At 36.6% G+C, this 27782-nt stretch overlaps 1 protein-coding gene across 6 annotated transcripts in view; it reads right to left on the bottom strand.

Moving 5' to 3' along the window:
* Positions 1-13464, bottom strand: part of Ntng1 (netrin G1) — a 322121-nt gene extending 308657 nt beyond the window's left edge. For all 6 annotated transcript variants that reach the window (XM_076861736.1, XM_076861733.1, XM_076861737.1 and 3 more), the window contains exon 1: positions 13219-13464. In XM_076861736.1, the coding sequence (XP_076717851.1) occupies positions 13219-13464 (246 nt within the window). The remainder of the gene's footprint in view (positions 1-13218) is intronic.
* Between the last annotated feature and the right edge of the window lie 14318 nt (positions 13465-27782).

Below are 27782 nucleotides of genomic sequence, written 5' to 3'. Positions count from 1 at the left end.
ATTATGTTAATTTTTTTCAGAATAGTTATGTTGTTTTCAGGCATGTCTAATGTAATTGTTAGTGCATTGAGCCATTATAACCTCAGCGCAAATGTCATTGCATCCGTGAATTATTATTTTAATACTATTTTATTTGGAATACATTTCATTTACTTTAAAACCACAGTTCTGAAATTATGCTGATTTTAAATACCTTGCTTGGAGCCCAAACCTCACAAGCAGTTAGTTATTAAATGCCATTAGTAACATCAGGGATGGCTGGACAGTTCACAGAAAGGTGATATAACAGGAAAACATCCAGAAGATCCCTTCAAAGCAGAAAATGAGAATCAGAATGACTTGAACCTTTTAGTGACAGAAATAATCATCACTCTGATAATGATAATTGATATTTGTTGAATAACTACTATATGTCAGGCACTGGGCTAAGTACGTCATCATCTTATCCCTCAGAACAAGAAGCAACATAACCTGACTAAATTTTAATTTGAACCTTTATGCCTGTTTGATTCCAAATAAAATATCCTTAATGGCGTGCACCATGTTAGACTTTCCAGTTCTGAATAACTAGCTCTAAGTGTCAGAAACTTAATGAGTGCACAAATTTCCTCTCTAGAAGAGGCAATTGTCCCCTCTTAGGAGGGGCATAAAGCCTGACTGATGAATACTCCTACAAGATAGCCCATATTCTCTTCAAACAGATAAGAAAATAACAAAATGTGTGCAGATGTACCTTCCCTGCCAGTCTAGATGGAAACTTTCTGGCTGTGGTTTTAATTGGAAATGGAACCCTTCCCTTGCTGTCCAAATTTATTACAGTTACACATCACCCTCAGGTTTTCATCTAGGGGACAAGTCATTCTCGTGATGGATGAGGCAATATTTATATATCATCTTGCAAAGTAAGCAACAAGACTTCCAGTTGTTACAGTCCAATAATGAAGAGAGTGAACTTGGAAAAATTATGTATAGCTAACAAAAATAATTTTAAAGAGTGATTATTGAGATAGGCAGATCTATAATGCCACTCTTAAAATTTGTTGTCTGCTGCACAAAGATCAGTTAAAGAAGTTTGCTTATAGTTTTATGGAATGTTTATTTCTTCAAATTTCATTCTTCCTACTGATTTACCATTCTGAATATATGCAAGTGATGCTCATGTAACTTCCAAGTGATTTACTTTTAAATAATTAAAACCAAGATGAGAGATTAAGAGCCATGGTCCACATAGTTTTATCAAATATCCTGAGTTAATTATGCTTGCTCTGATAGATCATAAAAATCTAATGATAAGCTAAGGAAATAAGAGAAACACAATTTCTTAAATATATTTAATTATATTACAAGAGGAAGCCTATCAGAGAACAAGACAAAACAAAACTTGTTGAAGGTTGGGGTTGTAGCTCAGTGGTAGAGTGCTCGCCTCAAGTGTGGAGGGCACTGGGTTACAGCCTCAGTATCACATAAAAATAAAGGCATTGTGTTCATCTATAACTTAAAAAAAATTTAAAAAAAAACTTGTTGAGGCTAACCCTTGTAATCTAATCTGTTGGCAGGGATGCAACAAGGTGTATCTAACGTAAATTCTTGTTGTCTTCAAACCAACAATTTGGCTTCAGGGTGCATACCTCAGGAAAAACAGAAACACAGCAAAACCCTTGCTCATACACACCAAGAGACTGGTGGAAACTACACTCTGATATAGTGCCTTGAAATTCCAAAAAACTAAAACAAATAAGAAAAAAAAAAATCTAGGAACATCCTAAATTCCCATCAAGGAATATAATTTTAAAGGTGTGTGTGTGTGTGTGTGTGTGTGTGTGTGTGTGTGTGTGAGAGAGAGAGAGAGAGAGAGAAACAGAGACAGAGAGTAGCATTTTAATATGAACAATATAGATTGCACATATCAAATGTATAATCTTAAAAATAATGTTGAAAGCATATTTCAGAATAGTTTTTTTAGGATGATAACATTTTAAAAACTTGACATCAAAACTATTGTTTTGAATGCTCAAATTTGGTATGAAAAGCATAAAAACATAAACCAGATGCAACACCAAATTCAATTCTTCCTTTGGAAGAAGGAGATGAGGAATGAATCAGGGAGTGGGGACAAACATGATTTCAGTTCTGTCTCTAATGTCTATTTAGGATTTTAAGCAAAAACAATATATTACCATTGTTAATTCTAAGTGGCATTTGTGTATGTGTTTCTTATGTTTTTATACATATCCTTCTGTATACCTTAAATAATCTCTAGATTAACAATGATACCTCATACAATGTAAATGCTATACAAATAATTTTTATACTCTATTGCTTATGGAATTGCAACAAAAATAAGTTTGCACATGTTCAGTACAGATCTAAATTTTTTGAATATTTTTCTACCTAGTTTTGGTTAAATCCATGATATATGATTTTCAGATAGGGAGGGTCAACTCTATAAATTTATATAAAAAGTTATATTACATATATTATTTATATTATATTATATCATGTATCATATTATATATAATAATATTATAAGAGATAAGTGATTTTGATAATAGAACAGGCATGAGAAGCTGGAAGATCAACTAGAAGATACAGCAGAGCCTCACCTAGAGAGAAAACTGGAAGGGCCCTGGTTATTAGCACTAGAGAAAATGAAAGTGGTAGGATTTGCAATATATTTTGAAGGTTTTACTAACAGAAGTTGCTGAGATGTTTGTGAGCAATATAAAAGAGTTAAGGAGAATTCCTAGATTGTTTGTTTGAGCAGCTAGATAGATGAGTGTAGAATGCCATTTACAGATGTGGGAAATACTAGAGGCAGAATCGATTCAGAGAGGAAAAAAAAATCAAGAGTTCTATAACAAACACATTAAGTTGAAAACACCTAGTGGACATCCAAGTAGAGAAACCATGAAGGAAGTTGGCTATACAGTAACAGTTGTTGTTGACACTGTCAAAACAAAACAAAACAAAAGCATCCTGCTTACTACTTCTCTCAACACCTCACCCACAAGAATGTGATTTTGTTAACTAGCCAACAGTTGCCGACTTATTATTCTGGTTTGAGATGGTGAATACAATATGTACTCAGCTCTCTATGATTTCTAACAGCTTATTTCCATTTATATGAACACATTAATGGAAAAGAAAGCAAGAATGGAAACAAACAGTGTTGATTGGTTCTCTTATCCCTGAATGAAGACACTCATCACGTAATGCATATTTCCAGAATTCCATATGCCCTGTTTACAGAATCCAATTTCCTGAGGTTATTTCAGATAAAAGGCTTTTTAAATAACAAAATCATAGTATCGCAGCTCATAGTCCAAATCATAAATGGGATTTTTTTAAATGGTGCTCACACATGTTACAAATAAAATCAGGGGGGAATAGAATAAGTACCGGACATAGGGATCTGAGAACCTGGATTTTTCTGTTTCCTCTACAAATTGCAAATTTTACTTAACCTCATAACTACTTCACCTGGTAAACAAGATTTATGGTAGAATTGAGACTACAAGAACCAACACAAGTCAAACATTTAATACAATGCATGTAAGTTCTTCATAAACATCAACTACAAATATTATTTGTAAAAATATGACACAAACCCACTTCAACAAACATACAATAATTTTTATGTATATCTGATACCATGCTAAGCAATGTAAAAGTGCTGATTTCCTATGATAGCTAAATAGAACATTATTCTGCACTACATTGTAGATACATTGATGACAATGTTCTCTAACATTTCATATAAGATTAGTCTTTCTAAACTTTGAAATCAAATTCCATATGCAGTGGTCTAGAAATCTACAACCAACCTCAGATTAACATATTGGCCACGAGCTCATTCTCTCTCTGTCATGCACATGTCCTCTTGTGTAACTTATGCAGACCACACAGGTTGGTTCTCCTCTCACATGAGAGAACCTGCAGATGGTCCATTATGTAAATGGCCTAGTCTACCCTGACCCACAAATCAATCTACAACTTTTGAATGTCACTTTCAAAAACATTGAGGCCTCCGGTTTAACCTTCACATGACCCATAAATCGCAGCTCTCCCCGTCTGGCAGACAATTTTTAGTTTTACACATCCCACACTCATGTCTTCTGGCACCTATGCACGCACTAAAATATCTTCCCTTGAAATACAGAATTCTTTTTCTAGAACAGTCTTCTAACTTCTCAGCTGGTTTCATATTCCTCACACTTGACCAATCTTTTCTACCCATTTAGGAATTCTTCCCTCATATAAATCAATATAGAGGAACCTTGACAACATTGCTGAAACACAAGATTAATTTTTAGACCATGCTTGGAAGTTGTTTGGAAGTGTATTTGATTCCTTCATTTTATCATTTATAAGAAGGAAAGGGATCAACAGAAAAGAAACAAAAAGTTACAAGTTATGCTAAAAAATCATTGTGCAGACATGACCCAATGATAGATAGCATCAGCAGCAGGGCCCCTCAATGGACATCATCCTTCTGGAACAAAAGGGCTATTTCTTTGGACTGGAGCAATACCCAGCTCAATTCCTCATTTAATATTTCAGAAGTCAGCTCCAAAGTAGGTCAAAAAATGAAAACCAATTCTGTTTTTTTTTTCCTCATCTCACATCTTTAATTTTCATGAAACAGATACTATGTGAATCTATCTATTCCCAGCAAGATGAGAAGAAACTTACAACCTGCCAATCTCAGTAACTTATTTTCCAATATTATGCTTGTAAAACAACTTCCATCATTTTCTCCTAATGTAAGAGAAGAAATTCTGAAGTTTAAAAATAGTACATGAAAACTCAGTCTGCCCTTTGGTTTGGAGAATTAAAACCAAAGTAGATTTCATACCAGTAGCTCTATACAAAGAATGTGTTTCAGTACTTAATTACTTCCAAAAGCACTGATTCTAAGTGAAAACAGACACTTTGCTTGAGGGTAAATAACAACTTTGCAAAGTTTGTAAATTAGGAACAAAAGACCCAAAAGTGGGCTTTCAGATGAAGCTTTTCTAGCCCCAAGACTATGGCTTCCTGCCACCAAAATCTAGTGCAGGAATACATACCATGTTCACAGCATGAACAGTGTGGAAAAGTCTCACAAATATGATCTCCTCTAGCAAAAAGGATGTTTATACTGATTAAACTAAGAGAAAATGGAGTTTGTATAAAAAAATCAAATTTACATATTTGTTTTTTAATTGGTGGCTTTAGTAGACAAATTAGAAAAGGGGTAAAAAGTACAAAGTAATGAAGCTAGTACATTTGGAGATAAAGAAATTTAAATGTCCAAGAAACATAAAAAATCAACCACTTCCATAAGCAAATGCAAGCTTCTTTTAAAAAATGAAATTCCATTGTCACCTCCATATACATCCTTATATCAATGTCAAGTTTTCAAAATTAGAACCTAATCTAAAAGAGTGATGGGAGTAAGGATAATTTAAACCTTATCTTTTTTGGCAAACTACATATCCACATTTATGTGTTAAAAAACTATATTAGAAGAAAATTTGAAAATATTTTGCAGTATTGGGCAGATCTACTGACTTAGACATTTGCATAACATATTGGTAGATGGATCAATTTTTAGAGTGAAAAATTTGACAGCACTGGTCAAAAGCCTTATGGTATAAAAACGAAATAACATAAATGTGTAGACTGGTTGAAGGAATGCCCATGTGATAGACTACTATAGAACAGTGTATCTCAAAAACATAATATTGAGCTTAAAAAAGGAAATTATATGATGATATGTATAGTATTTTCCCTTTTATGCAAGTTTCCATACAATGCTACATATAGTTCATGTATCATCATCAATATATTATTTTTCCACCATTTTTTAAATAAGAGAAAGGAATGTAAAGAAAGAAAGAAAGAAAGAAGGAAATACCAGACAATACAGCACATAGAAAGGGAAAGCCTTGTCTATATAGATAAGTGTATATTTACTGAGTTTCAAACTAAAATGTTTTTCCTTCTGTGGGTCATTTTAAAGCCACAGGTATAGCTGTGGTGTGATTTACAAGGTGTGACTTACCCATCTTCAACTTAATTCCCAAAGAGGTCTCCTGATTTGGCTCTGCACTATGCAAACAAAACTACATTCCTTCTACCTACAAAATGACTCTCAAGTCCGGACAAAACAAAGGCCCAGAGAAAAGGACCTGCCTAACTCATATGACACTTCTTCCTCCATGACTGACATAAAGACTGTCCATTCAATTCAGTAGCAATTCTGTCCTTGAGCAAAGTATAGTTCTACCGTTCAGCCTCAATTCAATAACACAATAAGCTCAACATCCTAAAAACACATTCATTTAGTATGTGGGAGATGAAGGATCTGTTTACTTAAAGAACACATCCTGATATTTGTTCATTCTACCATTAACCAATAGCCAAAACCATGGAAACAGCATCAAGTTGCCTAGGTAGAAAGATAAAAAAAAAAAAAAAAAAAAAGTTAAAAATTCACATAATTGAATATTTACAGCTATTAAAGTCATATTTTTGAATAGCATATGAGAAATAAATGCAGAAAACATAGTAGGAAATGAAAGCAATTGGTAAAAATCTGTATGTGATATGATTCCAATTTTGTAAAACAGAATATGTGTTATACTTAGGGAAAGAGACTTGTAAAAGTGTTGCAAAATGATTCTGATGTTGTGTGTAATGTTTTCATATATCTTCAAAGTTATTTATAATAAATGAGAATTACATCTCAGAAAAAAATATTTATAGAGGATTCCATTAGAAATGGAAAAGAATCCTCATATATAGTCTAAACAGATGGAAAGATACTTTCAAAAGATACTTTCATTATCAGAACTTAGAGTAGATTTTGTCTCTACTATCTCTCTTTTGAAAACATCATCATGAGCTGCCCAAACATAGTAGATACATTTTTCTTGTTATTTTTTAATTTACAGAGAAAAAACAAACATTGGATTTATGATAATATTTCTCAAGAAATAAAAAACATTATTTTAATCATATACTATATTCAGTTGATTAATTAATTAGCTAAAACCATGTCATCATTTGTTGCCTAGGAGAATATTAAATACTATGAGGAATAAAAGCAATAAAATGTATAGTCTCTGCTAAATTTGGATTATATGTCAGCATATATATTCTCACATAATATCTCATTTAAAGAATGGTGGTAATCCAGTTAAGAGTCAGAATACAAAAAGGAATGAAACAAATAAATGTGTATGTGAGCACATCGAACAATAAGATGCTTTAAGGTGGAAATGATGGAGTAAGGCAGGGCTACTGTTCATGTATTTATCTCCATTTATATATCAATAGATAGATGTATAAATATATAGAAAGCAATGGATGATAGAGCAGAAGGAATTAAAAGGTCAAGAAAATGATATCAGCTGAAACTGGCAGGAGGTGTTTACAGAAAATAAGTTGAGTTACACCTTGAAGGACGCACTCTGGAGATTAGGCCCAAGAGCTCTCAGTAGCATGTGGATAAATCATGCTATTGTAGGACACTGCTTCTCACTCTTTTTAAGTGATGTTCCTTTAGATTCAGAGTAGATAGGATTATCTAATGGGGACTGAAAGAGATAACTCACAGTATCTACCACAAGGCAGTCATTATCTGAAGTGCCACATTTCACCTTTAAATTTTTTGTGTTTTTACATTCAGTTAAATGCTTTCATTAATCTTTGTGGGAAGTCCAGGCTACATGTAGATGAGCCACGGTTTATTTTACTCAGCATATTCCAGCATCTCCTATGTATATATGTATGTGTGAGTATGTGAAACTCGTCAGTTTTCTGGTGTTTTGTTCCCTGTCCATCTTGTTATGTATAAGAAGGTCTATTCATTTATCAGGTCGCTAGACTGTCATTTAAAAGCTGCAGGCACTTATCTGTCCCACCCAGCATTTTCCCCACTTCTTTTCTTTCTGACACTGCTTAACATCAGGCACTTAGCTAGCAAATAGTGTTTTCCAAGTGGCCCTTTGCAGTGACATGCTGCAAAATAAGGTTTTGCCTTAACATTCTGAGTGTTGCTCATCCTTCTCTGTCCCCTTGTTCCCAGGGTACATACTACTTTGCATTCGTTTTGCTTAGAATTCTACTTCCTTTGGCAGCAGTGGACATATGTTATTTAACTTTTGATTCTCACTACTGCCATTCAGTTTTACAAGTTTGGTACCCATTGTTCATTTTACTTTGTACACAGCTGTCTGGAATTATACCTGTGAAGCATTAGCTCTACACAAACGAAAGCACTTGTGCATATAGGGAACACTATCTCAGAACAATAAATGACGTGAGATAGTTTAAGGTTCTGTTACCCCTGTCTTAATTTTTATCAGTTCCATCTCAGACCACCCCCATAAACCATGCATGTTATGCCAATGCAGCTTCAACCCAAATCCAGTAGTACCCTTCCAATTAGATTGCCAGCCCTAAGTCCCCTAGGAATGTCATGGGTCCTAATGGAAAGTATTAGAAAGTAAGGCTTCATGAACCCAGATTTAAAAAGCAGGTAGAGTACTCTATACTTGATGCAATAGATAACACAGAGCTATTGGAGGCTCCTCAACAACGATTCACTGGATGTAGTGATAAATCAGAAAGATTGATCTCTGTGGAACTTAATTCAGTACAAACATCAATTAAACTTTTCTAAGAAATATGTCTAAATAATGAACTAATAATAATGAGACGTTCATAATGAAAGAAATGAAGGTTTTTAAAAATTCCATTCTGGCATAATTAAGGGATAAATCAGTTCAAATGAAAGATGTCACTGTCATTAAAACTTCATTCATTTATTGAATTATGTTTCATGTGAACAGAGTGTATTTTTAAGATTATTCAATTATTATGTAAGTCAATGTCATTTCCAGTTTTGGGAAAATTGATATTAATCCCTTGTCACTGAAAATGTAACCAAGTTTATCAAATTAATTTCTCAAAGGCCACCTGATAGCCACCAGATGGCAACCTGAGACGACGTCAAGTCAGGAATTGAAGTTATGGATGGCCCTGAGAGGTTGTGCATTACCACTCACTCCCCGGGGTTCTTTGAAGTCATAAAACACAAAGGCTTTCTAGGACTTTTGTAAATTTCATTTGAACTTAATAAAATATGCTCTATCCACGATGCTTGCAGTAATTAAAGATTCTTTTTCTTAATAGGAGTCTATTTTGAAATAGCACAATATGGAGTGATCATTAATAGGCCTATTAAGGTACTTGAATAAATGCCTATCAAGAGTGCAGCACACATTAGTAAATTTCCTACAGAAAATCCATTTTCATTTCAAATTCTAACATTTTATTTAGAAAAATTATACCCTTTCTTTTAATTATTTCAGTAAACACAATGAGGGCATTGCTAACTACACCTTAGAGTACTTTATTTTCTCCTTTTTTTTTTTTTTTTTTTTAGTAATATGGTTCTGCTTGTAATTAAAGGCGTGCTGCATTAATGATGCTGAAAGTCTCCAAGGGAAACATTTAATGTCCACCTCATAATATTATGCCCAAACTACATGCACAAAAGACTTTTTAATAATCTTTGTTTCCTAATTTAGTTTTGATTGGCTCTGAAATCCATGGCAGCACTGAAGGGCTCCCATTTCCACCGTCATCAGCAATTCTGCACCATAAATCGTACACATGCATATGACTTCCGTCTGTAGGCTCCTTTCAAAGCTTTTGTTTAACTTATCCAGAAAATTAGCTTCAGGCCGGAAATAATTGCAGATAATTTTGCCATTTTTAAGCCACTGGGGTGTTGCAAGGAGAGATGACAGCTAAGTTTGTCTAAACACAAAGAACAAGTCAGAGCTTTGTGTTGTCACTTTGGCTTTGCACATGGGTTCAGATCATTCTTCCTGCTCTTTATGCAAATTGAAACAACTTGTCACTGAATGACCTGTGTTTCCTGACAAAGATATGCTACCTGAAGCTTGTCATGTGGCCGAAAGGACAGGATTTACACAAACATGTTGTCCCAGACTAAAAAATAAAAATGCTTAGTTTTCCTCTTCCCTTCAGATTCTTCCCCCTTAGCAAAAGCATAATTTTTTTAGCCACTATAAACTTAAAAAGAATATGATAAATTAAAAAGAAGATACATAGCTTTCAAAATGTACAACTGGTATATATGTTATCACCTTATTCTACTAATTCTTTAATTCTCCCAGAAAACTAATGTCTACAAATATTTGGACAATGAATACACAACATTTCAAATTACTTGACATTGAAGATTTATTAAATATGTCATTCAGGTTAATAAGCAAAGACCTATTATAAAATGGAATCATATGTTTCTCTTCTAAAGTTTCACTCTGTATTAAAATGACTGCAAAGTTCATGGATAGTCACTGGCATATAATGATGGAGCAAAGGCAAAAAGAAGTAACACAAATTCTTAATGCAGGGCCAGTGAGCTTTAATTTTATATTAAACAAATGAGCTATGGAAATTATAAGACATTTCTATGACCTAATGTCCTCTTGGTGCTCAACAGTGCTATAGTCATAGCTAATAAGGGTGTCACTAGCTGAGCAAGTGAAACTGTTTGCAGCAAACATTTACATATAGGGGCTAAGTAGTGATTGTGCTTCTCTGGCAGCTACCCTGATGTAATAGGCTATAATGACTTGCAGGGAGCAGGTATGGACGCAAGTGTCGGGATGGGAAGGTAGCTCAGCGGATGCAAGTGTCAAGGAGTGACTAACGTGTAAGTCATAACACAAATGCATTTATGGATCCCAATTAGACCTTGGGCTAAGGAGCACCTAAACAGGTCTGATATGACAGTATCCCAAGACAGTTTTATACTCTTGTATCAGGAACCCTTAAACAAAAGAGTTTTACGGAAAATCCAAAACATAGAAGTATTGCTATACTAGGCCATTATCATTGACTTGGCATGTAATATGCATACAAATAGTCGTAAAGTGTGCAATTTAAAGGCAAGATTATTTAATCTACTAAGCCAATCATATGCTTATTAAGACTACAAATTAAGGATTGATAGGTAACATCTCACAAACCTTACACTCTCCTTTGGAAAACCATAAAACTCAATGACAAGTTTAAATCCACAAGGCTTTTGACACTATTCTGTGGACTTTTCTGTACATATGCAAAGTATTCATCTTACTGTCCTGAATGCCAGCTGAAGGACATCATTTTAATTCTTTTTTTTTTTTTCCAATTTGGCCTCCAACATCACTTAGCCAGTAGACTGGTAGGAATTATCTTGTTTAAGAAACTTTATCTTGTTTAAGAAACTTAGGCCATGTCCCTTTGAAAGGCAGCAAAGGAAGTCCTGTTAATGTGCCCTTTCCTCTTATAATGGGAGAAAGAGGCATGCTGCAGATACCATGCTAGGTATATCTTCAACATGACAGGAGCAGTGCTGAGCAAGCACTCTGGCCAGAGGCTGAGACCAGGCAAACTGCACATATAAATCATACCTTGAACACATCATACAGGACTTGTGCAAGCAGAAATGACACCCTAAAAAAGATATTTTCTATTTTACTTGGATCTATAAATTATTAAACAATGCTAGAAAAGGTGTATTGTTATAAGTGTCATGCAAACCAATATATAGAGCTACAGTGTTCTTAATAATATGAAGAGTTGGCCCAGAAGTTGTCCTCTGCTAGAAGGAATAGAAGATTGCACAACTTTTCAACTGAATAGCAATTTCATTCCAGATTTGAAATGAGATCTTATATTTGACCTTTCATGAGAAAATTATTAAAGACCTTATATAAAGTCAACAAATGTACCTGCTTTTCTTACAGATTTATTATAGTTTTACTAACATGTTTGAATATACTTCTCCAGAAGCCTGTGGTTTCTAAAATATAACTTCTTTGCCAAGCACATACCTGTTTGCCAAAGAGACGGGTTCTCTTTTTGAAATATTTAGTCTTTCAGGGCACTTTAGTCATAGTGACACCTAATAGCCAAGCTCTTTTTCTCACTCTCCACAAAATCAGGTTTAGACTATAATTCAAACCAGTCCCCAAAGGCACTTCTGAAAAATGGCAAGCCCTTAGCTTTTAGGTGAAAACACTCTTTATTGCTCAAAATTGTTTCCTGTTACAAAACCTTTTCTATAGTGCTCAGGCTAAGATGATCTTATGCTAATTTAACTCACTGGGGACTGTGAGCAGATGCTACTTTGATTAATAGTTTCACTATCCTGAAAATGCCAGGCCAGGTTCAAGATAATAAAGTCAGGTAAGAATACTATTAAAATCTGCCATAGGATTCTATCTGTTACATGGAGAAAAATGGGATCACAGCTCCTGTATCCAACAAAGACGGTCTATAATGAAAAACAGTCACCTAAAACAAATGAACACAGTGTCTGAATTCCTTGGCACATTAACTGACACCATTTTAATCACCAAGCTCTTCATTACTACTTTATAGGTATATTTTCAGCTATGTCCTTAGTTGAAATTCAGTGTTTTACTCCAAAGCTATCTTTTCACATTTAACTTTCCACCCAGAAAAAAAAAAAAAAAAAAAAGACACCTAAGAACAATAAATTTTTGTAACTTTGCTTATCAAAAGGAGAGTATCTGAATTTGTATGACCCAGGTCATTATTTTCAGCAAATATGATCTCCAACATGCACTTTAAAGACATCCACAGAAAACTGTGATCCTAGATGATAAAGGACTGCATGAGTTGGCAAAGAAGGCTTTTCTGAAAAAGCATCTTGGGAGACTTTAGTCCCTCTCTCCTCTGCTTTTCCTCTCACTGATCTCCTAACCAAGGACTTCCAAATCATAGCTGCTTTCTAATGAAGGAAAGCAGGAGAAGGAATCTAACCTGGAATCATGGAACCTGGGGCTGGCTTCATATATGCATGTTAAGAAACCTTTGCAATTTTTTAAAGTTTGCCAGTGGATTTTCTCCTTAACATAACACATACGATCTAATCATATTCCCAAACTCCAATCTGAAACTTAACCTTCAATTGAAAGTAGAAAGTTCTAGTGCATCAATTATACTGTGCAAATGTAACTTCAGGTAGTTCAAACCTCCACAGAGAATGACTAGCCTGGTAACACAATCTGCCACCTGCAGATTCAGCTCTACATGAAAGGAGCCTTCACATTCACCACATTCGTATTCATATGCGATTCAACCCCTTTAGGGGAAATATTCTACTCAGAAGGGTTGCCTCACCATTGCACAGAAGGACTCAGGAGGGTCTCCACAGGTAATATCCGGAGGATCCAGTTTCACTTTCAGGTATTTTGTCATGTCCGTGGATTCTGGTTGACAGGCCATATAATCCCAAACTTTACCTTCTTCTGTGTAAATCTGAGTCTTACACACATCATAATGTCCCCACACCAAAGGGTAGGGCTGCATCACTGAAGACACTGTAACCCAAAGGGCATGAATGGACAGGAATCTTGACAAATACATTTCTAAATTCTTTGCAATCTTCGTGATTTATCTGTAATCTTTGTCTATTTTACATATACATTTGTTTATATATATTTATATTTGTGTATATATATATATATATATATGTCTTTATGTAGATAGGTCTGTATATTTTTAAAAAGAAAAAAAAGAAAAGAAAAGAAAAAAAGAGGATCAGACCTCAAAAGCAGAATCCAAAATCAGATGTGAAGGATTAAGATACTGTGCATGTTCACGTATATTGAGGACTTTGGTGGAAGCCTAACATACTTGTGTGTTAGGCATTAACAGCAACTTGGAGCATTTTCGTCGTCCTAGAACATATCGAGTTTGGTTTTTGTAAAAGATGTCCAATAGCAGATAATAATTTAGCAAAGTGATGGCTCTCCCATTGTACATCCGATAACCCTGAGTGATCCTCAATGCTCAAGGTTCACAAGGGCTGCCCAGGCGCCGCTGACATATCAGTATCGGAAGCAAAAGGATGTGTGTCTATCATCCGGTGTCTGTTTCCCATCAATCATCCTTTTCTTCTGGCACCAACACCCTTTAAGAAACAATAAGAGTAAGAGTTATTGTCCCAGAGTCAATGCATTATGAAGTGTATGATATGTTGACATTTTGGAGGTTTGATGCAATATCAAGCAAATTGGTGTAATCTGGATAACCTTTACTCAGCTGCTTTGCTAGAATGAGCAAACCAGGGAAATCATTCACATAGGGGAGATCTGATATGAAGGATTTAACTCTTCCCTAGCAAAGACAGATGTGTGTGTTCCAGGTGAGTTACAGGTTTTCGCTTCAAAAATTATTTCCATCTGAACTAAACTGAAAGCAAGCTGCTAGATTTAAACATTTCTCACATATCGCACTGCTAGAAAGTCTTCTAAGCAAACAATGAGGGAAATAAATGCTTTTATAAAAATGACAAAGAAATGACAACCACTTGTATGCCTTTTGTCTCTTGGCAAAGAGAGTCTAAGAATCTCCAAGTTCCTTGTACATTTCTTAGCTTTTGTTAGCCAGAGTAAAAACTAGCATTGTTGGCACAAGCCTGTCCCTTTGGATTTGCTCATTATGTTGGGGGAATTTAGCATCTTTTGTTTAGTTGCATTTACTGATAAAGATAACTTGACTCTCTGAAAAAAATAAAAAATAAAACCAAGGAGCAAATCTTCCTTTCATAAGAATTTTCTGTTTTCTTACATATTTTTTATAGGCATTACATCTGCATTTGCAGTTATTTTCTGTAACAGAAGAGAATTTGTCCCAAAGGCAAATATTATACACTGCTTTAAAAGTAAAGCTCTGTAGTAAAATGCACAATTTAAAATGCACATATAAAAATAGCTGAGGGTGAGTTAACAGGCCATGAAGCAGAATAATATGGCATTATTTCTAAGAAAAAAATAAAAATTACCGTTGAAACGTACTTTTGGTAAACTGATAATGCAGCCTACTTAACTACAGATACAACTCATTGAAGAGTTTAACTGGCAACTTTTCTCTCTAGGTACCACTATCTAAATCTAAACAAATGCTAACATTTGAATCCAGGTGTTAAAAGCAAATGAACTTTATTAATTATTTGTTTCATATTCATAGTCTAAATTATTAACTATTTCTTAAATGATTCAAAAAGGACAAAAAAAAATCTACAGCTTTTGAAAATACACTATAGACCCTATGATACACATTAAATAGTTTAAATGTGGGAGTTCACTATCTTCAAACAATCTTATAAAGGAATTTACTATATTTAAATAATGCACCATTTTAAAATGAACTAAGCCACGGAGACTATGAAATGCCAACAGATGGTTGAATTGTGTTTCCATAGCAAAGTAATTTATAATAATTGCTTTATGGATGCAAGTGCAATTTTCATTATATTCGATTCATAAAATGTTATCATACAGCTGCAATTTGTGATATTTTCTATTAGGAAAAGTGTTGAATATTTGAGGTCTAGGAAGCAATAATTAACAGTGTGTCTAAACACGTATAAACTAAGATTTGAATCTGTCTCTTCCTTGTATTGTACAGACTATATTGTGCTGAGAACATTTTGAAATCTTAAGTTAAAAAGAAACAGAATCACAGAGGAGCATGTGTTGTGGCTACTACAGCCTTCTGCTTTGTTCAGACTCATTAGTAATTTTAAGTTGATATTTTCAGAAACGTTCAACACTTTGACAATTAATAATCTGAAAAGGCGTTAAAATGATATATATCCACATTTTCTGAAGGCATTTTTCAACTATGTTTACTATTGTAAGAAGAAACAAACCTGTAAAGTGTGAAGGTAGTGAACATTAAATAAGTGAAGCAGTGAAAATCAACTAGGTCAGAAATTATTAACTTCAATTCATCTTTTCAAATATACAGCAATTTATTTATCAAGAACTATACAGTCTTGAAAACCTGAAACTGTTTTGAATCTGAACTGAGGGAGCATTATGTGTTAATTCATAATTTTATGTCAAGATTATGACTTCAAATATATATTTGAATGATCTCTGAGATTAGTCTTCACTTTTCTTAACCAATATTATTCCCTAAATCCATTTATTCTTAGTTTGTCCTCATCCACATTTTGCTTTACTTCCACTTCAAAATAAAAGAGTGATCACACGTTGTATATGAAAAACTTGGACACTAAGGAAATGTATGTGGACCTGTTACTGTGTCCTGATACTCAGTAATCCCAATATAACGAATTCTCATTAAATTATATCAGAATTATAATGATGGTCATTACACAGAATTATGGACTACACCATTGATCGAATTTAGAGAACTGACAAGGAAAAATGCAGAGGAGTGCAAGATATTTGAATATTAGGCAGTTGCAGGACTGTGCGACAGACATTCTTGACAAGAAGCAGCCAATTATAGCTTAAATTTCTGGCATATAACCAGTTGTGATTAATAGTTTTCCATTACATTACAGACATATTATTAATGTATTAAAAATGTCAAGCTTTGGCAAGCACTAATATGGCATGGCTCAGTTAGTCTGCAGAATTTACATTTAATGAGCTCCCCCATTGACACAGAAAAAGATATGGACCACAGTATATTACAGATCAGGAACAGAGGGTCACTGAGCTGGTTTTTTTTTAAATAATTATTTGATTTTTTATTCTGATTTTTTTCATTTTTAGCCTCTTTTACTTCTTTCATTTCAGGGTCTCTTTACTTTTCAGTGCCACACACAGCAAAGAAAATCATTTTAACTTCAAATTAGTGAGGATTTAAATCTATGAACTTCCATGACACACAAAGGAAAAAAAAAAAAAACCTCTGTGGAAATCAGGAATGTGCTATTGAAGCATAATTATGGAGTTTTCAAAGAAAATAAAATGATGTACAAATAGAATATGATTTACACCATAACCTCTATTACCTAATGGTCCTGGTTCCCATCTGGCCATGCTTTCCACCAGGTTAAAAATATCAATACCTTCTTAAGAGCTAGGTCATCATAGCAAATAGCTAGGCAAACCGATTATGAGAAGGACAGTCAATGACATATTTGGGGACTTAATATACTGAAGGTATCCCTTCTGGCCCATAACTGAACTAATTGCCAAGTAATGTGGCTTTTGAATTTGTCTCAAGTGCCTGGATCGCCTAACTAAGGATAGCTTCAAAAGAGCTCTGGGCCGTCCCAGCTTTAGTTCTTACTTTGCCAACCTTGGGAACTCACTGTAATCAAATAATGCCATCATCTCTACCTGTGAACTGAGGACTAAGAGGTCCTCTTTGATAAAAAAAAAAAAAAAAAATACCCGTTAATAAGCCATGAGTACTCCATAGAACTCTGGTGTATAAATTTGGAAAACCAATAAAAATATGCAAAATTATGGCACGGCCCTCAAGTTCATAGATATTATTGATCAGGGCTAAAATGAGCTATAAAATGGCTTTGCATACATGGAACATATATTTTTCTAAGATTCTATCTAATTCCTTTCCACCTTGGATTCACTTTGTAAAAAGGCATTTGACGGGCCCTTCCTTCAGAGTGGTAAAAACAAAATAAAATAAAAATCCTCACAAAATATTAATGAAAGTAATAATAATTAAAATGATAAACAATTGTATTCTATTCTAAAAGCAACTATCAAATTCATCAAATATTGCCAGTAAATCTACTAACTCTATCTAGCTTTCAGCATTCATTTTATTATATAATCTCACTAGGAGGTGGGGGTGGTAGTAGTAGGCTATTCATTCCATAAATATTCAGCTCTTCAGGGGCACCTGAAATAGACAGCTATTGACTCATTCTTTATAGACATTAAGAATTTTATAAATATGCATGTTTCTGAATGGAAAGGAACAAAAGAAAAATTGACTATAATCAGATTCCATTGAGTGAAAAATAAGAGGGAAAAAAAGACACAAATTCTATAACCTCTCAAAATTAGCAGCTTCCCATATGATCATAATGAGATTTATTACATGAGATGTTTTAACATATATTGAATGCTCTTTGCACATACTTGTCATGAAGAAGGTATCTTTGAGTATTCTTAATGGGAAATATAGGCGTCTTTTTATTAACTGCTCTCAAAATATAAGGAATTTAACATGTACTGAAACATCATTGGCATATTCTTAGCCATACTTGATTGGGTATTATGAGCAACTGCCTATCATGAAATTCTTAATAAAAACCAAGTAACACACCTTAGTATCAAAAGATCTCTATTTTCACCAAGAGAAGACTGATTACAGAAATCAGCACACATTTTGCAGAATGTCTATGGATGGGATAATACATAAAATTATTGCAGAATCAGTTAAGCCTAGAAGAAGTCTGTTTAATTACCACATGAACAATAAATTTTTTATTTTCATACAGGAATGTTCAGAGAGCCAACTTCTCAAATACACCCATCTAAAGTTTTGAAACAAACTCTGGATAATAAAAATACAAATTATTTTTGAAAGTATACTAAGTAACTTACTGACCTATAATACACTGCAATTCACACATATGTACACACTTTTCAATATTGAAATACAATTGGTTTCCTAAGTTGTATGAAATTTTATTTCCTTCCAAGTAACTTGGTGTTCTGGTAACTTGAAAACTGTCTCCAAATCCTTATTGAGAAAACCTATGAACTAACTAAGTAAGGCTTTAACTTTTTTTTTTTTTTAACATATCACCTGATGTTTTTCAGAACAATAATGGAAGTGAAGACAGTATTTGCACCAATTTCAAACACACAAAAGAAAACTGCAAAATACATTAGTCTCTTTCAAAAAATAAAAAAACAAACCTGAATCATTTTAACCCAAATGCCAGAGAAAGCTGACAAAACAAAAATCTTAATAGGAAAACAGCTTTATGTCCAAATAAAGCAAGTTGCTTCTTTTCAAAATTTTCATGATTACCCTTCTTAAATTATACAATAGGAAATATTATCAAATAGAATTCACCTGAAATTCTGAATGCCCCCCCCAAGGCCTTTTGTGATTAAATGTATTTTATTTTATGGCAACCAAAAAAGAAAATATATCCCTTTTATATGTAAGCTGGAACAACACTGCATGTGAAAACCTTGGTGCATTTTTTTTCTTTATGTGATGATCCACAAGCAGGGATCAAAATTTTATTTTAATGAAAAAAACTGAAAGTTGTTTATTTTCAAAAAATAATCCTGGACAGTTATTGAGCTGTTTTTTTTTTTTTTTCTTTGCCAAAGTGAAAAGGGGGCAGGTAAGGTATTCAAAGTGACAGTTCAAAATAATTAAATGTGGGCTTGATGATGCACCTCAAAGGCTAGACAAATTTTTAAAAAAACTTGACCCTCCCCGGAAAAAAGAAAACTTTCTAACAATCCTAACCACTAAGCATAGTTGAATGAATGAATTTGATGGAAACATCTTACTTTTTTTTTTATTCCTGTAAAATAACTTTTAGTATTTTCAATCCTAAAATGAGGCCTTATTTCTAGAGAAAATCTACTGCCAGATTCACCATATGTTTGGTGAAATTCTGACTCTTACTCAGAATTTTCCATTCCAAAGATTGACAAACTGTTATCATAAGGAGTGGCTCCATTATTCCTTGGGCAAAGAGAAGGATGTGGAATAGGGGAAACAAAAGCCTCTATGCTCTAGAAATCTACACCTGATTCAACAATAAGAACTCAGCCTGCGACTTTCCCAGATAAAGTTGCTCTCAAATCCCTCCTCTAGGAATTTTCCCCTCTTGCCTTGTAAAAATGACAACCTACTCTTAAGTGGATTTCTGGAAAAAAAAAAAAAAAATGGTGCCCTGGTGAGGTTACCAAAATAAACAGCAGAGGGCGCAGTTTCTTTTTTTATCTAAGTTTTCTCTTGTATGAATCACTTAATTGGTTATTTTGGGCCCAATAATATTCGGTATTATTTGTATTATATATAGATATCCACAGATTCATATCAGAAAGCAACTCAATGTCCCTTGCCGAATACATCAACTGATTAATGTGATGCCAGTGTCTGAGAAAAGATTTCAAACAGCATTCCTACACCTAGTCTTTCCCTTTTCAATTTCCCTTTCTCCCCAGCTGCACAACGTGGGATAGTAGTGCTTTAATCTCGTACCAATAAAGGAGATTAAAAGAAGGGGAGTTCAAAAGCTCTCGGTGTAGCCACCAGCTCCACAGGGCTGGCATCAGGGCAAGTTTCTTTCTCCCAAAGAAGACAATTGGAGAAAGAAAATGAGAAGAACAAGAATAGCCCTCCTGAGCGTTGTGTGTGGTCAGGTGTGTGAGAGACAGCGCGGTGTGTTGTCAGGCTGTGGGTAGAGGCACCGACCCAGAGCTCGGGCTCCCGAGACAAGAGACAGACCACGTAACCTGCTCGGGGCGCACACCCAGGAAGACTTGTGTGTGGGTGTGAGAGGGTGCGGGTTGTGTGTGCGCACAGAGGCTCCGCGCGCTGCCTCCTCAAGGCGCTTTCCAAAGTTCCTCGCCCACCCGGAGTCTCCCCTCCCGCCTGTGGATGGCACTGGGGGGGCCAGAGGGAGGGAGGAAGCCCGGGGAGCGGGGCAAAGACGAGAGGCTCGGGTCGCAGGAGGAGAGGGAGACCGGCAGCACTTACCGTGTGGCCCGTTTGCCCTTGCGCCGGGCGGGAGCCGAGCCGACGGCGCGGGGCGGCGGCCCTGCCCTGCCTGGTCCGCCTCGGGCGGCGGCCGCAGCAGCGGAGCCCGCGGGCGGCGCACCGGCGGGCGGCGGCAGCTCCGCGGAGCTTCCTCCTGGGGCGCGGGCGGAACGGGAAGGCTGGGGGTGTGAACCCGAGCTGCCGCCGCCGCAGCTGCTGCCGCCACAGCCCCGGGGTCCAGATCGCGCCCGGCAGACTGCGGGAGAGGACTCTGCGGACCCAGAACCCACGCCGGTACGCCACTCCCGGCCGCTTAATTACCTTCGCCTCGCGCCCCGGTGGGGAGCCTCCAGCGCGTCTCCCCCTCTTGGAGCCCGCACCAAGAGGGGGAATTCCTTCCCGTTGACGTCCTCTTCCGAAATGCAAAAGATCAGTGACTTTGACAGGTAGATGAGGGGGAGGGAGAAGGGGTGGGCGGAGAGGAAGAGAGGATGAGAAAGGTGCCTCTCCCTCCAAAAATATAGTGATATTAATAATGAAATCGCAGCCTTCGGAGGTCTTGCCAGCCCAGTTCTCCGCTCGCCGGCTCTCCGCGCCTCCTCGCGCCGCTGCCTCTGCCACTTCTCGCCTTAAACTTTTACTGAGGGATTTTTTTTTCTTTTTTTCTATTTCTTTCTTTCTTTTTTTTTTTTTTTTTTTTTTCAAGCTGCAGGACGATTTCCTGATTCCCAGGGATCAGAACCAGTGGCCAGGCGGTTCTATCCCGCTTGGCACCGCTTTCATTTTATTTCAGATGAAGACGTTGAGCTTAGTCAGAAGGGACATAAATCAGGACAATTAGCATTGGCGCCAAGAAGATCCTCTAGTACCAATTTCGCCCGGGCTTCCTTCGCGCATTCCTCCACTCAAGTCAGAAATGTCACTGCACATAGCGTTGATGGCTGCGAGACGCGACGCACCCAAAGTCCGTTTGATGAAATATACATGGCCCACGATGCTTCTGGATTGCGGTTCCCGGGTCCCCAGCCCCCGCCCGCGGCGCCTGGCCGGGACCCTTCTCCCAGCAGAAAGCGAGCTCTTGGCAAACTTAGGGGCGCGGACAAATTAAAGAGTGAGCGCGAGGGCCGGAAAAGGGAGAAGCAAAGAAGCAGCCCAGGGAAGCCGCAGCCCTCGGAGGGGTGGCATGTACGTTTCACTTAAAAAGCAGATCTTCTGCAACTGCCAGCAAGTGGAAGGACTGCAAACCTTATACTACCTCGAGACCTGGGCGCTCCGAGCGGTCCTAACTCCGTCCCGCTCGCTGTTGCTGTTTGCTGCTCTAGCCACGGCTGCTGCTGCTGGTGACCTCAGGGTGCAGAGGCTAAGACCACCCTCCTCCCTACCCCCCACCGGTGTTCGCCCACAGAAGCGCGGTTTCTACTAATTCCTGGTGTACCTCCCACTTCTTTCCCCGCCCATCCCACCCCTCATTCCTCTGTCTCCACCCCACACTGTTCTGAGCACACCCTTCGCCCCAGCAGTGAGCACAATGGTGTTTTCCAAACAGCAATTCTCTTGCCCAGCCAGAGGCTCCTAGAGCTCAAGCTTCAAACTTCATTTCGAAATTCATTTCGCTTTAGAAAGTTGAAGTTTAAGAGAGAATTATTCATCGCATACCTCTTTACCTTTCCCCAAAAAAGATAAATGCAAGGGGCCCCAAGTTTTCATTCCTTACCTTTGGAGGCTCACACTCACTTGGGATCATTCTTAGCTGCACACCAATATCAAGTAAAAACAAATGCAGACTTACATAAGATAGGGAAAGACTTTAATTAGAATGACTATTATCGTAGTGAATAAATCCACAAGCCTCCCAAAACCAAACTGAAAATCAGAGGTTTTGATTTGTTGTTTCCTATTAGGTAAAGGGAGTAGCCACAGGAGAAAGTGGGGCACATGAGGGGAATAAACTCATTGGCCAGGGCATGGTTTAACAAAAAACGTATCGGTGTTCCAAGAATTTTGGGGAGCAAGTGACAAGGGCAACTGTTCCCCATTTTAGTGCTCGCTCAGATTGGGAGTCCGGGGCTAAATTTCAAGGGCCTGTGGGGAGAAGCTACCTGATTTGAGTTTGGTCAGCACAAAGCAGAGGGTAAGAAATGGGCACTTGTAAACACTTGGTCATTAGTCAGGTGCCCCATAATGCAGGCTCCAGGTTAAGAGTAGTTGGGGCATTTTTCTGGGATGACTTGGGAAGGGTGGGGAGCTGTTAAACTGAGGTATAACTGAGCAGCCAGTAAGGAGTCAGGGATTCCAAGTTTCCCAGGCCTCCTCTCCAACACCTGAGAGGCCACAAGGAGTTCTTTGCCTCTGTCAGTGCAGAGATATAGGGCTTCTTTGCTTTCTTCCATGCCACTTCTATGCTTTGGCATTGACAAAGCAGGAAGGCTTTACCTGCAGGGGTAAAACTCCTAACAGGGATTCTTAAGAACCAGTGGCTATTCTTAGTGCTCCCTCTTTTCTGGCCATTCTCTTACAGGTCTGAAACATACTGATGATATGGAAATGCTACTCACCTACCTCTCCCTCACAGGCCCCCAGTGACTGGTCTCTTCTGTGGCAGTGTTTGGCAATAGGACTTGAGAAACAACATCACAGTGACTCTCTCACATCTCATTGGTCCCCTGACCTGGACACTGAAATACAGACAGCTCTACCAAACCAAGAAGCCCCTTCTGAGATCTCACTCTAGGCTTTAACGATTTTACTATCTTTCGCCTGTAGAAAGAAATTTAGGCAGGAATTAGAAAGTTTTCTTGTGAGATATATGACGACCTCTTTAAGATTACTGGCTCCCAAGCTAGAGTGAAGTTAGAGTGAAAGTTTCACTTTCCTCTGTGAAAGTGAAAATCCTGAACTAACCTCCTCTTCTTTGTGGACACCCCCACACTCCTGGGGTTCAGTGGACTTTGAGGAAGACAGCACTTCCAAGTAAGTCTGATATGGGAATGGGAGCTCTATCCAATTGGAAATCTCCCGCTGTAGGAATAGGAGTGTCTTTAGAGGTGACTTTTTTTCCATAAATGTGGTCTGTCCTCTGCAGAGGCTCAGTGAATCACCAACTGATCATGTGGGTCTCAACTCTAAGGATTAAAACAGAATTATCACAGTCTTAGCAATATTAAAACTATACCTCCCCTCAAGATCTTGTTCCTTCCTTTCCTCCAGTGAGGATGAAGTGGGAAGTGTGGTTTTCTCTCTCCAGAATAGCACTTTGGGTAGATCTGACATATTCCCCCAAATTGAGCATCTATGAACTAATTATAAATTAGCTTTCCTGAACATGTCTTTGCACATTTCTTTATGTGATGAACATACATTAGATATTTTATTAGAATCAGGGAAAATAATTTATAGAACACTTGCTTTTCTTTATTTTTTGCCATTTGGAAAAAAATGATTTTTTTTTCTGTTTTCATTTAACCTTTCAACTCTACTTTTTTTTTCCTATCTTTCTTTAGAGAAGAGTAGTTTGATCTTTCAGTTCTCCAGCTTCAGATCTCTGGCTAGTTTCCATGCTTTTCTCATTATTCTTCACTTTAGATATTCATTTATTTGTAATCCTGTAAGATTTCTAAATAATGTTCATTTACCTGGGTCCTTAGCTACCTAAAAACTCTTGAGATTTGAAAGAGTTGTTTAAATACCTGTTTGGCATATTGTAATATGCCAAACTTGTAGTGATGGCATATTTGCAATATATCTGGTCAAAAAACAGAAACATGAATTTTTTTTTTTAATTCTGTATGGTAATTGACACAAAGTAGGTTTAAGATAAATGTTCATTGCAGGTGTGAATAACTTTTGCCCACTCTGAACATGAAGCTATAGATTCCTGGGTAATAGGATATAACCCACATAATGTTAAATTAAGATTTAGAGGATTGAAATATTCAAGTCAGGGGCATTATGCATTTTAGGTTGCTATAGTAAACTACCATAGATTAGATGGCTTATAAACATCAGAAATTACTCTTCATAATCTGAAGATCAGGATGCCAGAATGGCTTGGAACTGGTGAGGGACCTCTTCTGTGTTACACACAGATAAATTCTTGCCTTGAATTCTCACATGTGGAAGGGAGACTGGTGAGCTCTCTGGGGCCCCTTTGTTAGTCACCAATTGCATGCATAAAGTCTTCCCTTCCTTCACCTCCTTACCTCCCACAGACACTACCTACTAATACCATCACACTAAGTTTAAAATCTGAACTATAAATTGAGGGTGGGCAGAAACAGTCTGCAACAAGAGGCAAGTTCTGTTTAACCAATTGTATACCATGTGATAGGTGCTTTTTTTTTATTAGTTGCTCAAAACATTACAATGATCTTGACATATCATACATTTGATTCAAATGGGGTATGAATTCTTATTTTTCCACGTGTACAGATTGCAGGATCACATTGGTTATACAGCCACGTTTATGCATACTGCCATACTAGAATCTGTTGTATTCTGTTGCCCTTCCTACCTCCCCTCCCCTCCCCTCCTATCACCTCTCTCTACCCCATCTACTGTAACACATTTCTCTCTCTCTCTCGTTTTTTCTTCCCCCTCACACCATCTTATGCTACTTGTGTCCCAATAGAAATATCCTTCCTTGCAGATGTAAAACCTTTAACTCTTTCTTGCCTCCACTTTTGTACTCAGGGACATGTTTTATTATAGAGCCATTAGCAGTGCAGTTTTGACAGGTTTTGAAGTTCCTTACATGAAAGACTTTTTTAATGCTTAAATATTTTGACACTTAAACTTCTAGCAAGCCCTAAGCATCTGGTCTGTCCCCTATCACTAGGCTATACCGGCTTTTTCCTTCTATTGCAGGATGTTCGTCTTGAAGCTTTAAATTTACAAGCTCAAACCATCTAAGTAATAAGCATGTCCAACGTAGGGCAGTCTCACTTAGTTCCTCTCGGGGTTGGTAATAGATCAAAAGACATATTGTTTAATATAAAAAAAATTACTAGATTGCTGATGCTGAAACAGAAAGAATGGCAAATGGTAAAAGCTACTGACAGTTAATGACTGATGTGGGGAACATGGCCTCTAGCAAGAATGTGCTTTCTAATATTATGGCACTATGGAAAATAGTTTGGAAATGATAAAACTTCAATAATGAAATTTTAAAATTCATAAAATGAGATTTTGCTTTTTTTCAAATAGAAAGCATGCAAACTTTTTTAATGGTTAATTTTAGTCAAATGTTTCGTGTCTCTTTTCTATTTCATCCTTAGGATCCTAGAAGTTTGGGACAGATGATAAGGTTTTCTTGTCTTTGTTTGCCCTTTCTCATACATAAGAAATCACTCTTTAATTTTCATGTTTTATGTTAGACATTTTTATCCAGCCAATAAATTTGTCAAAGTCATGACACCCAGGGATTTTATTATCCACTTTTATTTATTTTTTTGAGAATCAGAATACATAGACAATATTTGCTTAACAGTTTATTTTCCGCCTAAGGCTGCAAAAAAAAGTATCCCACTGGCAGGTTTGGACAATGCTATGGTCTGAACAAACTCACTATTCTTCTTTGTCCTTACACTTTATTGTGTTTAGTTTATTTGCCTATGAGTGGTAACATTTCTCAAAAAGAGGAGACAATAATTAATCCAGTGTATCTGTTGAAAAAGTTCATTCTCAAAAATTGGTTGAATAGATTTCCCCAAATATAATTTTCAGGTTTTAGCTTATCCCACAACAACTACCATAGCAAAAGATCATCAGCCTTTTAGAACTAAAGGAAAACATATGACAGAAAACTGAGTAACATTCCTTAACTAATTTAGAGATATTTCCATAAATTCTATCATAAAAGTTCTTCAACTCAGTGAACTGATGGAACCTTAGTGCCTGCTGGGAACTGTCCTAGGTGCTGAAGGAAATGTCAAATCAAATCAGGAATCATGTTGGAAAGAATGAGAAGTCTAATAGTAATGTCTGTTTTCAGCATTATAAGTTAGGAGAAATAGATGAAAGAGTTAGGTCTAGATTTACTTTATATCCAAAGAGGGGAAAATGTGCACAAACATCTCTGTGTGGTTATTGACCCAATAACTCAATAGCAGAGTGCAGCCTCTCTTGTTCTTGTACTGGCATATAATACAGAATAGAATGCAATAATGACCCAGCTAAAAGTCGGTGAATGATTACAGTGAAAATATGCACAACACACAATATTTAAACAACAGGAAAACAGCAGACATGGAAGTAAAATCTAAGATCATAGGGTGCCATTTTGAGTGGAGTGTTCTTTACCCAGATATGTCTTCCTACTTTTCTTGGCTTCCAGCTTTTGGGTTTAGTTTGAGACTTTCTGCTCTGAAACTATTATTTTGACTACTGTTTTTATCAGCTCTCTTGCTCCCATCTTTTAGGTTTTATGTTGAATGGAGGCAGTGTATAGATGATGGATGCTGGCTCATAGTTGAGTAAGGAAGATTCATGCCAAGTGGCCTTTACTTCCTAGAGGCTTCCACCTCCTTTATTAAAAACTCTCCCTCTGCTATAGAAAATGACTAATTCTTTTAACTCATGCCTCAATTTGTAAAGAAAGGAATGAAATTAGAGGCAGTATGAATTTTCTTCTTTCTTCAATAAGTTAGGAAGAAAGTTGATTATCAGTTCTCTAAACTTGGAAGTCACACAGAAAATATCAAAATTGTTTGATTCTTATGATCTCATGAAAATTGTTTCTTGTCCCCCTTTCCCTTCTCTTTTCCTCTTCCTCAGACATGAATTTAATAGCTCCTATGTGCTAAGGACTGCATTAGAGATAAGATGATTAAGGCAGTTTCTCCTGTAGTTTCTTGTCTTTTGGAAAATATAAACTTATTAACAAACAATGTAATACTATGTAGAAACTGAGATTAGGAACATACAGGGAGCAGAGAGCTCCAAAGGAAAAGATGCATGATTCTCTTTGGGGACCCTAAGCAAAGCTGGATAGATGAGGTGATATATGCATCACCCCTGGAAAGATGAGTAGGGGTTCATTCAATGCACAAAGTAACAAAAAGTCTTCTGACTAGGGAGAAGTGAAGACGCTAAGGAGCCTAATCCAATAAAGCACATTTTGGCATTTCTAAGTAATTTTGTCTGCCTACAGCTCTTAGCATTATAGAGATGGCCTTTATCATAAACACCTACAGGCATTTTGACACTAAAAATCT

This window comes from Callospermophilus lateralis, chromosome 7 (genome assembly GCF_048772815.1).
Source record: "Callospermophilus lateralis isolate mCalLat2 chromosome 7, mCalLat2.hap1, whole genome shotgun sequence".
In the NCBI taxonomy this organism is placed as follows: Eukaryota; Metazoa; Chordata; class Mammalia; order Rodentia; family Sciuridae; genus Callospermophilus; species Callospermophilus lateralis.
The sequence above is the reverse complement of the archived record's forward strand: the minus strand, read 5'-3'. Positions and strand labels throughout refer to the sequence as shown.